Genomic DNA, 15,824 nt, shown 5'->3' with positions numbered 1-15,824 from the left:
TAGAGATAATTAACTTTAAATGTTTAGTTAGATTATAATTATAATGTAATCTTTAAGTTAAATAATAGCAAATGTAATTCTACTAATTAATTTGTATTGATATATTATAATAATGTAATGACAGATAATCAGTGGCTATCAGTCTTACCAGTTTTCTTATATAGGCTCTACATATCAGTCTGTAGTTATATGTAATTTAATTATTACTGTTAGTAGTGAGTAAGTAATCAGTAGTAGTCTAATAGTTAGTTATTATTATCACAATCATGAATCACATACATTCATATCATCATATATCTAAGATACTGATACTCATTAATTTAATTAACTATTTAACTAACTAGGTATTCTCAGTTTCTCAGTAATTTTCACAATAAAATTGCCTAGACTAGCCCATTAACCACTTAAATAAGAGTTTTTAACTTTTATTCTATAATAGAATTAGAGTAGAAGTTATAAAATATTAGTCTTGTCTTGAATAAAATATTTTAAAGAAGTAAATAAAATTAAATCAATCACTTCTGTTATTTTTTTGACTTTTCTGGAAGTGAGATCTCAAGAAGCAAATGGTATTGATGGTGCTGTCTCCAACCTACTTCTTAATGAATTGCATATATATCCCGCTGCGGAAAAGGCCCTTTCTGTCTCTACACTAGTTGGTTTCAGGGTCATCAAATAATCAAATCGTTCCGTCACATGATTCATTGACATCACAACCGACCGTAAATTAGAATTATGCACCAGGACTAGTAGAGGAGTTACTTATTTTATTTAGCATGAAGATACTTTATTTAGCAAGAGTGGAAAGTCAACTGGCAATTAGATCAGCAGAGGTAAAAGGGCAGGTGGTGTGGTGTAGAGAGGGGATGTAGCACATGCTGCACTGAACAGCAACATCACTCTCGCCACCGAATGATAGCGCACGCAGTAAAGTGGCAACACCGACAATGTAGACTTTTGCACCATTATTTAGAAAGTTAATTGAGTATTTGCGGATCCGCAGCACTGGATCCAGCAGGCCAAAGAATGCGCTGGATCCAGCTGGATTGCTGGATGAGGGATGAGGGATCCAGCAATTGCAATCCCTAGTTACATGGTAATTTCTTAAATACATACATACATAGTTATATATATATATATATATATGTGTGTGTGTGTGTTCTAGATGCTTTTATTTGTGTTGTTAAATAGAAATAAAATGAGTTCAAGTAGAAGAAGTTGTTTAAATCATTCTGATGTGTTTTGCTACATATGCAGAGAATATATGTTAAAAGAAAACAGAAAAACTATTAGTGACTTTGTAAAGAGAGCTTATTTTGGATACTTTGGTGTTAGGCTTGGTGATCAGGATAAAAGCTGAGCACTGCATCAGGTCTGTAAAACTTGTACAGAACATTTACGACAGTGGACTACCGGGAAAAGAAAAAGTCTGAGATTTTGCGTACCGATGGTTTGGAGAGAACCCAAAAATCACTTCAATGACTGTTATTTCTGCCTAGTAAATATTAATAAAATCAATTGTAACAACCATAGCAAGTGGACTTATCCTATTTAGTCTCTGCAAGACGCCCAGTCCTTCACTCAGAGGACATGCCGATTCCATCATTTCACCAGCTACCAGAGCTCTGTGAGGATGAGTATCCCTCTGATCCTAATGAAGGTGACTGTGATTACGAGAGAATGTCATCAATTCCTCAACGTTTCAACCAGGATGAGTCAAACGACCTCACCAGAGATCTCAACCTGCCAAAAGAAGCTTTTAAATTATTAACTTCCAGGTTGAACAAGAAAAATTTACTGGAACAAGGAACCAAAATTACCTTTTACCATACAAGAGAAAAGGATCCGCTTCCCTTCTTCTCTCAAGAAGACAATGTTGTGTTTGTCATGAAATTAGAGGACTCTTGGAAAAAAATGGGTCTTGAATATTTTTCAGATGATTGGCATGTATTTATCGACAGCTGAAAACAAAGTTTGAAATGTGCTCTTCTACACAATGGGGACAAATATGGTTCAATACCAATTGCTCACTCAACGAAAATGAAAGAAGAATATAACACCATAGCTTTGGTATTGGAGAAAATAAAGTACCATGAACATCAATGGGTAATTTGTGTAGACTTAAAAATGGTAAACTTTCTCCTTGGACAGCAAATTGGCTAAAACAAATATCCTTGCTTCTTGTGCCTCTGGGATAGCAGAGACAAAACACACAGAGTTAGAAAAGAGTAGCCTAAGAGAGAAAACATGGACGTTGGAGAAAAAAAATGCCATTAACGATCCCTTAGTTGAATGAGAGAAAATTATCTTTCCTCCACTGCATATCAAGCTAGGCCTAATGAAACAGTTTGTAAAGGCTCTTGATAAGAACGGATCATGTTTTGCATATATAGGGAAAAAAATGCCTCAGTTGAGTATGGAAAAAAATAAAGCAGGAATATTTGACGGCCCACAAATAAGACAACTCATTAACGATCCTGCCTTCGTAAATTCAATGAATGAAGCTGAGCAAAAAGCCTGGACTTCATTTGTTGCAGGTGTCAGAAATTTTATAGGCAAACGCAAAGCTGAAAACTATGTTGAAATGGTAAATGAGATGCTTAACAGTTTCAAATCCCTTGGGTGTAATATAAGTATTAAGGTGCACTATTTACAAAGTCACTTAGACAGTTTTCCTGAAAATTTAGGAGACACCAGTGAAGAACAAGGTAAAAGATTTCACCCAAGATATTAAGACTGTGGACGACCACTACCAAGGAAGATGGGATATGCATATGATGGCAGATTACCGCTGGAGTTTAAAAAGGGACTGTTCCAAAATACATTCACGAAAGTAATGGAAAAGAAGCTTCCTCAATGTGTAACTATTTAGTTTTATCGATGACTTTTTCCTCTATCTTCATATAGAATAATATTTGCATAGTAATAAAAATTCTGTGTTTATTTTTTTATTTGATTCATGGATTTAACTTAAGATATTGAAACATATATTTCGCTAAAATGCTATTTCTTAAAAATTAGAGCTCCTTGGCAAAAACTAATGCCATATTTGAATTTAGGGCATCAAATTCATATGAAATCAGCTCAAAATATTCTGGCACCAAAACCACTGTTGACCCTGTGTTATATATCAGCATGATTTTCCAATGCTGCATTATACTGTAGTAGTTATAAATGTGATTAATACAGGAGAGTATCTTATAAAAGTTTAATGTATAGAACATCCATGAATGTGAAACACTGTTAAAAGCTTTCTTGTAATCTATGTATGAAATACAAAATGTTTCTGTTTTTGATGGGTATGTCGTAGTATTACTGAGTCAATCAAGAGTTCCTCTTTACAGCCCATGTATATTGGTGAGTGCCCTTTTCCTGCTTTGTAAGAACATTATGTTTATTAGTATGTGCATAGATTTTGTTTGTAATGCAGGATGTTAGTATTTTGTACAAAGTAGGGAGGCAAGTGATGGGTCTGTATTGAGTAGGATCCAGTGTTGCCACCTTTTCAAAATTGCTGACCTGAACATTTTAAAATTAGGATGTTATACTTAGAAATAAAAATTAGTTTTTTATTGTAAGTAGAAAATAAATAATTTTTTTTTATTACAAGGTAAACATGTACTGTACATAATATATTATTAAAGTAATACGATAATCACATGTGGCATATCCAAAAATAATTAATAATAGTCCAATGTTGATAATAATTGCAAAAATAATACATAAAAGTAAGAATAATAAATAATAACACATAGCAACATTAATAATATTAAGTTACAAAAGATACATTTTATCTGATACAATATATGATATAAATACGAGGCATGACAATGTCATTTTACAGCCAAGAACTGAACAATGCACATGCCAGTTTTAAACCAGTTAGGGACTTGTGTTGAAACAAACCTAATATTTGCAGAGATATTTGCAAGTTAGAATTTAAAAGTGCATTTTTGCACTCTTAGCCAGGGAAAAGATGGGGATAAGTTTGGGTGGGGGTGTGAAGTTAGCTTTAACCATTAAAATAAAATCCTTGCAAATATTTTTATAAATTTATTTTGTTTCATCATAATTTCACAATTTCTACGAATACTGGACAAATTAATAATTAATAATTAATCCAGACCACAAATTTAAAAACCAGATCGTCTGGGTGAAAACTGGCCTGGTGGCAACACTAGTGGGATCTGTTGTATTTGATTCCTTATGTGAGGAAACTGAATGCAGTGTATAGACGTTTTATATTGTATGTTATTCATTGTGTTTTTGGACTTTAGTATAACATTCAATGGTAGCAGATATGACACAAAGATATACCAAAAACCAAGTGCCATCCCAATATATATCCCAGCTAACTCAAACAACCCATACAACTACAAAATGGCAGCTTTTAGAGCACTTATTAGAAGAGCCTACACACACTATAGCAAAGAACAAGACCAATGGAGGGAAATAAGGAAAATAGCAGGAATTGCTGAGAGTCACGGCTACAATATAAGCCTAATATATAGAATAGCAAATAACCAACAAAACCAGCTCAAAGACCAATTGAATGGGCTCTCGGAAAGGATCCACAACAAGATGCATCTCTCTACTGCAGTGTTTCTCAAACTTGTTTGTACGGTGGCACACTGAAATTATTAAACGAAATTCATGGCACCCCTGTTATCATTATTATTATTTTTTTTTTTTTTTTTTTTTGCTTTTTTACGGTTAGTAAAGATATGAAGGATAAAAAGTTTATTACCAAACAACACAAAAACACTCAAAACAAAAGTTATTGTTATAAAGGTATCTGGTGATAAAATGAGTTCTCAATTTTTGATGATTTATTAGTGCTAATCGATTCCTTAGCTTTGCTACCAGAAACCACTTCTTGATCATTAGAATCTTCACGTTTTCTATTTTTAATGAAAAAATTATTCACGATATTGAACGACATAATTAACTTCAATATTTTATTATAAAATTTAATTACAAGTTAATAATTTATTTTTTCTTGTTGTAAAGAAGAAAAATACTTTTATACGATGCTTTTTCGTTATTGTCCGAACATATAATAATAAAAACAGCTACTTACTGCATTCGATGCATTTATATCGTGCTTCTACTCGCTGCAGGAACAGAAAAACAGACAACTAGTAACTAGTTCATTTTTTTTTCTAGTATTTACGTATCGGCAATTACCGAGTCACTGAGACAAGTGGCGACGTAACAAGATTAGTAGAAAAAACCAATATTCATGTTTTATAATTGTTTTAATTATTTATCTAATTTAATACTTTAATTCCATTATTTTAAGTAATTTTAATTTAATTATTTAAAAATTTCACAGCACCCTTGTGATGTACTTGCGGCACCTTAGGGTGCCGCGGCACCCGCTTTGAGAACCACTGCTCTACCGTATAGCTATAACATATGCCCTATGCAGTCCCTATATCAAGAAATTGGAGCTTACACTAACACAATAGCCTACAGATGTAAGCCAGATACATTCACCATGTTGAGAAATGAGAAAGATTGGGCCAAAATCAAAAGTACACCAGGAGTATATAAAATCCCATTAAAAGATAAAAGAATCGATAGGGACCTGGTATACATTGGATCTACAAAAGGATCACTGAAACAACGCCTCTCTGAGCACAAAACAGACATAAAAAAAAATAAAGGCAATACCGCCTTAGCAATATATTCTAACAAAAATGGCATTATCCCTAACCTACAACAAGCAACAATGATTCGACAAACCCGACATATAAACCAACTATGTAATCTGGAGGCATTAGAAATTTTTAAAGTGGACTGCAAAGGCCTGTCAATCAATTTTAAAGAAGAAAAACAACTATCAAGAGCATGGCAGGCTATTTATGATGCAATGCTATAACAACTGGTGCAGGCGCATATTGTTTGGAGATTCAAATTTTGAAATTTAAAAAATTCCGAAGATAGAAGCATTGGAGACCTGAATGGTTAAAAATCGTAGCAGCACCAGAAAAACTTATAAAACACCCGAAGAAGACCCTAGAAATGGGTTGAAAACATTTATGTTATGTTTTTAAGTAGTAACTGCAAAGATATACAAGGTTAGTAATTCATATCTGTAATGTATAATTTTCCCTATTTTCTAGCATGTATTGATTCTGGGTATTCCTAGTCTTAGCATTTAATCTGTAGCTTTATATTTTAAAAGGTATTTCTCAAGTGTAATTTTTTCAATGTGATTAATATTTCATCAATTGTATTTTGTCTATATGTTGTTCTTATAGATGTGAAACTCATTTTGGAACACATTTTCAAGAAAAAGTATTTTTTCAAATATGAAACACACCTTTTTTTTTAGATAATTTTCAGAACAAAAAATTTTTAAAATGAATTATTATTTATATATATATAATAAAAAGTTTAAATTTTTAGTCATAATTCTTCTGAACACTGAATGAAATCTGATTGTGTTTGTGAGTCTGCAATTCCACATTGTATTGTCAATGCTTAAGTCCAAGTTAAAAGTGGTCAAAGGCTTGATGCAAGACAATTGACTCAAGGTTGCACCACCTAGTGTTTCTTAGTGCAGGTATGGCTGTAATATTCAACTTGTGACAAAATTGATCTTAACTAATGATTTATGGCTCTCAGTGCACTTCATAATGCTGATCAAAAATTGTTTGATGGCATATTCTGTTAAATTTTGATAATTACATGGTAATGGCTTGAAAATTCTTCTCTGGAGGCTGGCAATAGAATATTCAAACTGCAGTGACAGAAGTACCTATGGATGCCACATCTCCAAAAAATGTTGTTGAAAAAAATTCTTCAAATGTAAGACACATGGTATTTTTACAGTGCCAAAATGCCTTTTATTCAGGTAAATACTATATATTATTGTTGTAATTCTAAATAAAAAAAAACACTTAATGTCAATAATATTCATGGGTTCTTGGGCCAATCACTTATTCCTATTTGCTGTAAAAATCCAACATATGATAGTGTCAATAGTTGGCTTCTAATAGACTGCTAGAAATTTATCAGCCTTTAACATACAAGTTTAAGTAAGAGCAGCTAATAATATCAATTAAGCAATGGTTTGATGTGTAGAAAATGAACAGGAGAGAACTAGACCAAAATGAAAGGCATGTATATACTTGTTTTTAATGGTTTTAAGGAAAACTGCCATGAAAGATGAAATGACATGAATATATCTATGGCACTTAAAAGATTTAATGTTTTTAAAAATGTTCTTCATCTTTAAAAACATTAAATCTTTTAGATAAATTTATAGGTAAGTAAATCTTTTGGTTGGATGAGTTCATAACATGATTTGATGTTGGTAGATAATCTGTGTAATTACTAAGGTCCAGGTTTTTGGGTGCAGTTTTAGAATGGATTAGGTGCTCGTTTGGGTGCTTTTTTCTCCATTTTAAGTGCCAGTTTGGGTGCTTTTAAATGCTGTATTATAAAGACAAAAAACCAACAAGATGTACTATATTTACAAACTACATAATTGTTTATTGTAATTTACAACAGTAACCATTTCAATGTTCTTAAAAGTAAAGTTCTCTCGTTTGGAGGATAGAATGTCTTTATATAAGGAAAAAGATTTTTTTACGTCGACCGAGACTAAGAGGATATGTTTCAGTTTTACTCAGAATTCTAGTTCATTGCAATCCAGAATATTTTTCAAATCGGAATTTTTTGATAAACTAGATTTGAGTTTGTCTAGGGCAAAACCGTCCAGTACATCAAGCGCCTGACTTACAATATTCCACTGATCCCGCATTTCAGTTCCACGTCTTTCCAGCTCGTTGATTTTATCCATCAATAACTGTGGTCACTACTGGATCAGAGACCAGTTTCTCGACACTGTCGAAGGCCGCAGAATCACCAGGAGAAAGTTCGTTGTTGAACGCATTAATTTTCTCGACGTTTTCGCAGTACAATACCACACTGTTTATCCAAGACTCCCAACAGATGACCAGATATTAGAGTTCTTTGAGTTCGTATTTTCAAGTTGGTACATTTTAAACAACATTGGTTGTACATAGCACCTGGTCAGTGGTGCAACAAGAATGTTCAGCACGTATCATTTTGTGGAATCCGTTGTTTCTTCCAGTATAAACACTACGGGATTGTCTCCAACAATGTCCAGCTGCCCCTATAAATAAATGCTCGAAATTCTTCCTTTTTTGTTTGCCTCCTCTATGCTTTTCCAAACTTATGTGTCGCCTGATTTTCATTTCTTGGTGTTTCACATCAACCGAAATCACATAATCTCAAATGGAACAGCAAAGAACTTTTCCGTCTGTGCATACACCTTCATCTTTAAACTTATTTGCTAAAATGTTCAGTTTAGATGTGGACAATTTTGCCATTTTCTAATGTCGCCAACACCAAACAAAGGAAATTGGAACTGTTGTGCTCACAAGTCAAGGTAAGGTAACCTCAATACAAAATTTTCTAGATTGTTCTTTTCTTAGAAAAGAAAACACGTGTTGAAGATTTTCAGTGAATCTGTTTACATTCTTAAAACAACCCTAAGGCTTAGTTGTTTAGTCCAGAAAATTCTGCTTTATCCCCTTTTCTCTCAACAAAAAAAGAGAGTAAGCTAATTATCGTATTTTTTCCTCAGCATACATGGTCTGGTTTAACAAATTTGTTTTTTCTCCTCAAGTAAATGAATAAAAACCACCAAAAAAAGAGATAATTGTCAACATATTCTTTGAAAATGGAAAGCTGGGTGTAAAATATGTAGTTTGGGTGCTAGTCACTGTTTTGGGGGCAGGTTTGCTATTTGGGTGCTAAACAATTTGGCAATGAGTGAGCCTACTGCACTAAAACCAACTTAGTTTGTCTTTTTACACTCTGCCCCCCTTTCAAAAATTGAGTGGGTGCGGCATCCAAAAATCCAGACCTTAGTAATTACATAACTTGCAATTGCTTTCAAATTGACTTTTAAACACAGAAAATCTACATACTATTCTCAACAAATTACAATATTAATAAATATTGAAATTTCTTCAGAATTTCTATTAGGAATTTTTTTCTTTTTTTTCAAGTTTATTGAAAATAAGTAATCATATCAACAGAAAAAATTATGTAACTATTAATATCTATGAAATAATTTATCTAAGTTTTCAATATTTGTAAGAATTTTTGCATTTATTATCATCAAATTAAAATTTTTTTTTATTTTTCTAATTTTAGATTATCTATGAAATATACAAGTATAATAAACAATATTTTAACAAAAAACTTATGTAATCGTTAATCAGCTAATAATATCAATCTTTAATACTGTTGCCACCAAGCTGGTTTTCACCTGGACAAGTCGGTTTTTAAATTCATGGTCTGAATTAATTATTAATTTGTCCAGTTTTCATAGAAATTGTAAAATTATGATGAAACAAAATAAATTTATAAAAATATTTGCAAGTATTTTATTTTAACAGTTAAAGATGTTTCTCTTCAATTAATAACTTATGGTAGGATAAAAGAAACAGATTAACACTGGAAAATGTAAAAAAAAACTAATTTGTAGTAACAAAAATTGAATGTAAAAATATTTATGAAAAATAATAAAAAATAAAAAACTTTTAGAAGTGGCTAAGAGAACCAAAAATATGCTTTTAAGGCAGTAAATAAAAGATAATGTAATATTTATTTATGTAAGTTTTCTCAATTACTTTCATAACATTTATTATTATATGTAACCATTACTGATGTTAGTTTTCAAATTTCTATATTTATATTATATTTTGTATCAGATACAATATATCTTTTGTAACTTAATATTATTAATGTTGCTATGTGTTATTATTTATTATTCTTACTTTTATGTATTATTTTTGCAATTATTATCAACATTGGACCTTTATTAATTATTTTTGGATATGCCACATATATTATTAAAGTAATACAATAATCATATTATGTACGTACATGTTTACCTTGTAATAAAAAAAAATTATTTTCTACTCACAATAAAAAAAAACCTAATTTTTTTTAATTTCTAAGTATAACATCCTAATTTTAAAATGTCCAGGTCAGCACTTTTGAAAAGGTGGCAACGCTGATCTTTAATAATGTATACATTCCTGTATTATTAGATTGAGACTTATAATAACTGATAAAAAACGATAATTCAAAGAAATTGATTTCATAATATTAATTAAAATAAACATCTATTTTCAACAAAATTAACAGAACTTTTATTGCTAATACTTTAGTTATTTACAACAGCAAGCCAACCAAGCTTGCAGTTGTAAATAACTAAATAAAGTCTTAACAAGTACAGTATAGTTACTCAAGCAACAGATATGTATAAATCATATTTACAAAAATATATTGAGTGCACCAGTATTATTTAAATTTTTGATTTTGTTGTTAAATTAATTTTAACATTTTCCTGATTAAGTAATTTTATTTTTTAAAAAAGTACATAATTGTGAAGCTCCGGAAGTGAACCAGAACCACACAAAAATGTAAAAAAAGTTGTAAAATAATTTTATAAAATTTAATATTAAAAGGTAGAAATTTCATGTCCATAAAAGGACATGTCTGAATTGAATATAAAAAGAGAGTACTTCTCATATTTTAACAACAGAATAATGTAAATACTAAAATCAACCATCTTTGATTGGGATCGAATTGACAGATAATTTTGACTCGTCCTACGATCTAGGTTCCAATCTCGTTACACTTAGTAACAAGTGACGACCAATTAGAAAGATGAGATGAGTAAGAACAACTAATTGGAATGGTCAATCTGGGAACTGAAAGTTAAAAAAATCGAATTTCAATGACATGGGGAGTTTCTCTCTATTTCACCACACCTTCCTTGGAAGAATTATCTTCACCCCCAACTCAAAACAGGACTAAACAACTGTACGGACTGCCTTACGGCTAATGCCCTGGGGCCGTCAACTCCCAAAGAAACATCGAGGAATCTTTCTCTTAGGACTCTCTCTCTCTCTCTCAATAAGAAAAGGGAACATGAAGATTTAGTTTCCACTGACAGATCGAATATTGTTGTTGTAAGGTATATTTTTAAGTTACAATAAATCAGGATGAAATTTATGTAACTGGAGAGTTCTCTCTCTACCAAATGCACCCTCTTACAATTCAGAACTGCTCGGATATCCTGTTATTATGTGCAGATTGTCAACCTCACATAACTTTACCAGGAACTATGGAACAATTCACAATTCACTATGCATTTTAGATTGTACAATTCACAATGCATTTTAGATTGTAAAGTGATAAACTGATAAATTATAATAAGTATCAATATTGATTATTATGGTAATTATCACATACATAATATTATCACATACAATAATATTCAATTTGTAACATATAACATGAAGAGTTGCCATATGTCATTTATTTTAAAAGGACAATCCTTCATTGTAGTTAAATTGTTCTTGTTCTTTACTGAAATAAGAAAGGACATAATTTGCACTTTATTTTCATTTTTCAATGCCTGTGTTTTGTAATGGCAATAACAGATTTTTGCACAGAAATATCAATTTGCACATTCTTACATATCAATCTAAAAAGTTATCAAATACCCTTTCACAAAGGAAGCTGTGATTTATCATCAAATATTTTAAATTCTAAATTAAACTAAAAATTTGTAAATGTTAATATTTATAGTCAATATGAAAACTATAACTTTGTATTCTACCCATTCTCAAGAGGTTCTTGAGAACATTCTGTATGGAAAAACTCAACTACTTGAGAATACCTAGGAATGTATTCTTGAGATACCTAATAGAATTTCTACACACAGTGGGCTTGAGTGAACTTCCACCATATAAATTAACATTAAAAATTGGAGCTGTAGTCAAGCTCATCAGGAATCTTGAAAATATATAAAAAAAGAGTTGGTTAATGAAATGACATTAGTTATAGGTGGTTTGTTTAACAACACAATTAACATCAAAATCCTGATGGACAAACACCGTGGAACCATACACATGCTTCCTCAGAAACCATTAACTCCAACAGATAGCACTTTTCCTTTTACGATTAAATGACTTCAATTTTCCATTACCCTGAGATTTACCATGACAATGAACAAAAGTCAAGAACAGAAACTTGATAAAGCTGGTATTTATTCACAAGAACCACTTTTCAATCATAATGTCAATCATCATCATATGTAGCCCTTTCCTGATCCAGACAGCAAAAGAGTCTATACTGTTCAATGTATTTCACCAAGTTTGATGTGAATATTCTTCAAAACCTAGAAAAAATACTTAGGGGTCCCATCCCACAAATATCCATCACTCCCTGTAAACTTTAGCCCAAACAATTTTTTTGTTTTGTAGATTCATTATTGTAAATACTCAGGTCAGTAAATGTACATTTTAGTTATTAAGACTATTGTTTTTATCATCCTCTCCTAACTCAATCTTACCAATCCCTCACCCCTCAAAAGCCAGAGAGATGCTAAGCACATGCAACTAGTTATCTTATAAACAAAAAATTACTAAATATTATAGGATATGAAATGGTTTAAAACTCATTCCTGAAAATCATTGAAATATCAATTATATCCTATGTAAATAACATCTAGGAAATACATGTTCTCTAGACTTTCTTTGTGAGTTAATCCTTAAGATAGCAACATAAAAAATTGTGAAATTTGCCAGAAATTAATAATTTATTTATTTGGAAAAAATACATTTATGTATCTGATATAATGTATATTTTTTCTGAACTTTTTGAATTGTTCCTTATATCTTTCTTTTTGTGAATGGACTTAATAAACTAGATTCTATCATTATTCCCCTTTCATATTTTTCATCTAAACAGGAATATAATTATATTAATCAATTTTGGGAATCTCTATAATTCATTTTTTAAAAATCCTATCTAAAAATCCTTTTTTTATTCACAAAGATTCCATTACATCAAAAATATTTTTGAACTGGTACTAACTCATAATACAACATGAGCTAATAAAGAACAATGCAAACTTGGACAGCATGTTGTTGTATTAGTCAACTATTTCTGACTATAAAAATTATAAGATTTCATTTTATCAAAAGTAAATGCCGTTAGCCCCTTTTAAAAACTATACATATTGATGAACATCTGTTATTAATTATCAGGGAAACTATTTTAAATTTTCTTATGAACTTTAAAGTAAACAAATATTAATGGTACAACTGTTTCTAGTAACTTTACACTGAAAAAACCTTAGATATATTTCTTTTAAAACAATTTCTTTATTGATTTTTTTTCAGTTGATAGTAATTGTAATTGTTTATATTTAATTCCTCTTAAGAGTTCTAACACCAAAGTAATATATTTTTTCTTATAACCATTTCCTTGCATTTATTTGCTTTTGTTAATACAGATAGTTCTCTTTGCCAATATTGTCTTTTTTGACAAATTAAGTGATTCATTTGTTAGATCAAACTTTTTATCAATAATTCTCTTCAACTTCAGGGATATAGCCAGAGACATTTTTAAATTCAGCTGTTAAATGTTTATATTATTAGTTTGACATTACCAAACTAATATAAAATAATGAAAATTATTAATATAAATAAAAAATCAAAATGATAATACAACCCAAAAGGCAAATACAATAAAATGATAAAACTTTTTAGGCAACTAAGGATTCATCATACATAACGAAAATTATCTTTAATGAAGCCTTAAAAAGATGATGTCACATTGCTAGTGACTCGTCATTAGATATGGCAATTTAAAAATTTATTTAATTATAAAAATTATAAATTTTTTGACAAACATTTAATAAATATAAAATGAAAAGGTTACCAATAAAGTTATAATTAATGAGTTTATATTTACAAACAAGAACTTTATTATCTACATACAGTATTTTTTATTGATTTTTTTGTCAATTTCCAAAATAATTTACTTATACATTAATAATTGTATTTAACAGTTCATATCTCTGTGCTTAACATCTGACAGATTAAACAGAGTAATTATTATGTATATTGAATAATATTGAAACACTAAAAATAAAGAAGAAATAATTTATACTAGCAAGCATGAAAAATGTTTGTATAAATTCATTTTATTTTGTATATATTTTAAATTTCTGATTAAATAATACCCATTTCAGGTATAAAGTATTTTACTTTGCTATATCTCAAATAGTAAAGCAATAAAATACTTTAACACAGCATTCTTTTAAAAGTTTTTTTAGATATTCATTATAAATATTACATTAACCTTTAACCATTATTATTATAGTTGTAATGAGGTTTACACTTTAATATATTTTTTTCTGAATTTCAATATATTTTTGTGTCAATTTACAATATGCATTATATCAAAATTTGAAATGTTTTAAAACGTCTATCTAAGCAATTTAAAAATTCAATATATATTATAAATAATAAACTCTCCATATAATTTGTAGTTTGTCATCTATGAAAATATACATATAGTTTTATATTAAATTTTAATGGCATCTAGTTTAAAAATTTATAATAATCTGTTGCCAGATTAACTTTTCTCACAAATTAGATTACGACTCAATAATATTTATACAAAATCTTCATGATTACATATTTAATGTGTTTGTAAAAAGACTTATTTGCTGACTAATCAGTAAAGTGACTAGAATTTATTTATAAAATACTTTAAAATGATGATTTAAAAAAAAAAAAATGATGAATTTCTAATATCAGCATTTTAAACTTCTGTAACAGATAGTCATAATAAAATTTCGGGATAAGAAAAGATAAAATGATTATTCCATATGGAACAAATTTTATTAAGATTTTATTTAAAAGAATTTTAAAATTAAAGTTACATCGGTAGTAAACACGCGCCAACATTTTAAATTATCATTATGCTTAATTACCATTTACTATTATTTTTTACCGAAAATGAAATTTATACCAAAGACCGACCTCTTTTTCTATATAAACATTCGAAGCTAAATTGTATCGAGAATGTCTTGAAAAGCTATATAATTTAATACATATTTAATTAACATTATTACTTTCATATTAAAAAAATCAAACACATATAGATGAATACATAATTAGGAATATAAAATGTATGCCAGATTTTATCATACTTTTATCTATCTCCATCCATGGTATTTCAAGTTGCAAGCCAATATACATACACAACTGTTTATACCACACAAACCGGAAAATCAGATGTTATGTCCGATTTACCGAATACATTTTAAAAATGTGTATTTAATGTCGATTTACGCGTTTAAATAACATTAATATTTACTTATTGGTTTCAATTATGTGATCATTTTACCTTATTGGAGTCCTTAGATTTCGATGTCTTCGTTCTTTTCTTCGGAATTGGTTTCTTTTCTGCCTCCAAACTATCAAAACTCGGTGGCTGAACGGGAGATTTGAATCCAAACGCGAAAACTAATAAGACACACAATATAACTCCGACAACTGGAAATGCATAATGTGGATTGACAACTTCTCCTAATTCCATCATTCAAAAGTGATATTTGATCAACAATATGGTTTAGGAAATAAGAAAAACTATTAGATCTTCGTCAACCTTTACATCGTTCGGTTTCTTTGACGTCATCAAACAGATGTAATACGAACGCCATCACGAAATAAATATATAAATGTTTGAAAATTTTATTTACTTTCAAGAAGCATTTTCAAAAATAATCTTGAAAATAATAAGTAAATTATTAAATTAATAAACGTCATATAACTGGATATACCCGATAACAGTTACTAACATAACAAAATTTGAAACGAATAAATAAGATTGTGGGCCGAATGGCAACGAAGCGGTTGGCCCCCATTCGGTTTTTATTATTTTTAAAAAATTATTCCCTCCTTGTG

General features: G+C 29.8%; 1 protein-coding gene across 1 annotated transcript in view; it reads right to left on the bottom strand.

The window, feature by feature from the left end:
* LOC136975100 (transcriptional regulator ATRX homolog) overlaps positions 1 to 15,561 on the bottom strand; it is a 44,962-nt gene extending 29,401 nt beyond the window's left edge. Inside the window, exon 1 of the mRNA XM_067270100.1 lies at positions 15,265 to 15,561. Coding sequence (XP_067126201.1) covers positions 15,265 to 15,459 — 195 coding nt within the window. The 5' untranslated portion in view covers positions 15,460 to 15,561. The remainder of the gene's footprint in view (positions 1 to 15,264) is intronic.
* Positions 15,562 to 15,824: the final 263 nt, after the last annotated feature.

The sequence above is a fragment of the Centruroides vittatus genome, unplaced genomic scaffold (assembly GCF_030686945.1).
Source record: "Centruroides vittatus isolate TY-2023 unplaced genomic scaffold, ASM3068694v2 contig_364, whole genome shotgun sequence".
NCBI lineage: Eukaryota > Metazoa > Arthropoda > Arachnida > Scorpiones > Buthidae > Centruroides > Centruroides vittatus.
Note: the sequence above shows the minus strand (reverse complement) of the source record. Positions and strands in the feature narration are given on the sequence as shown.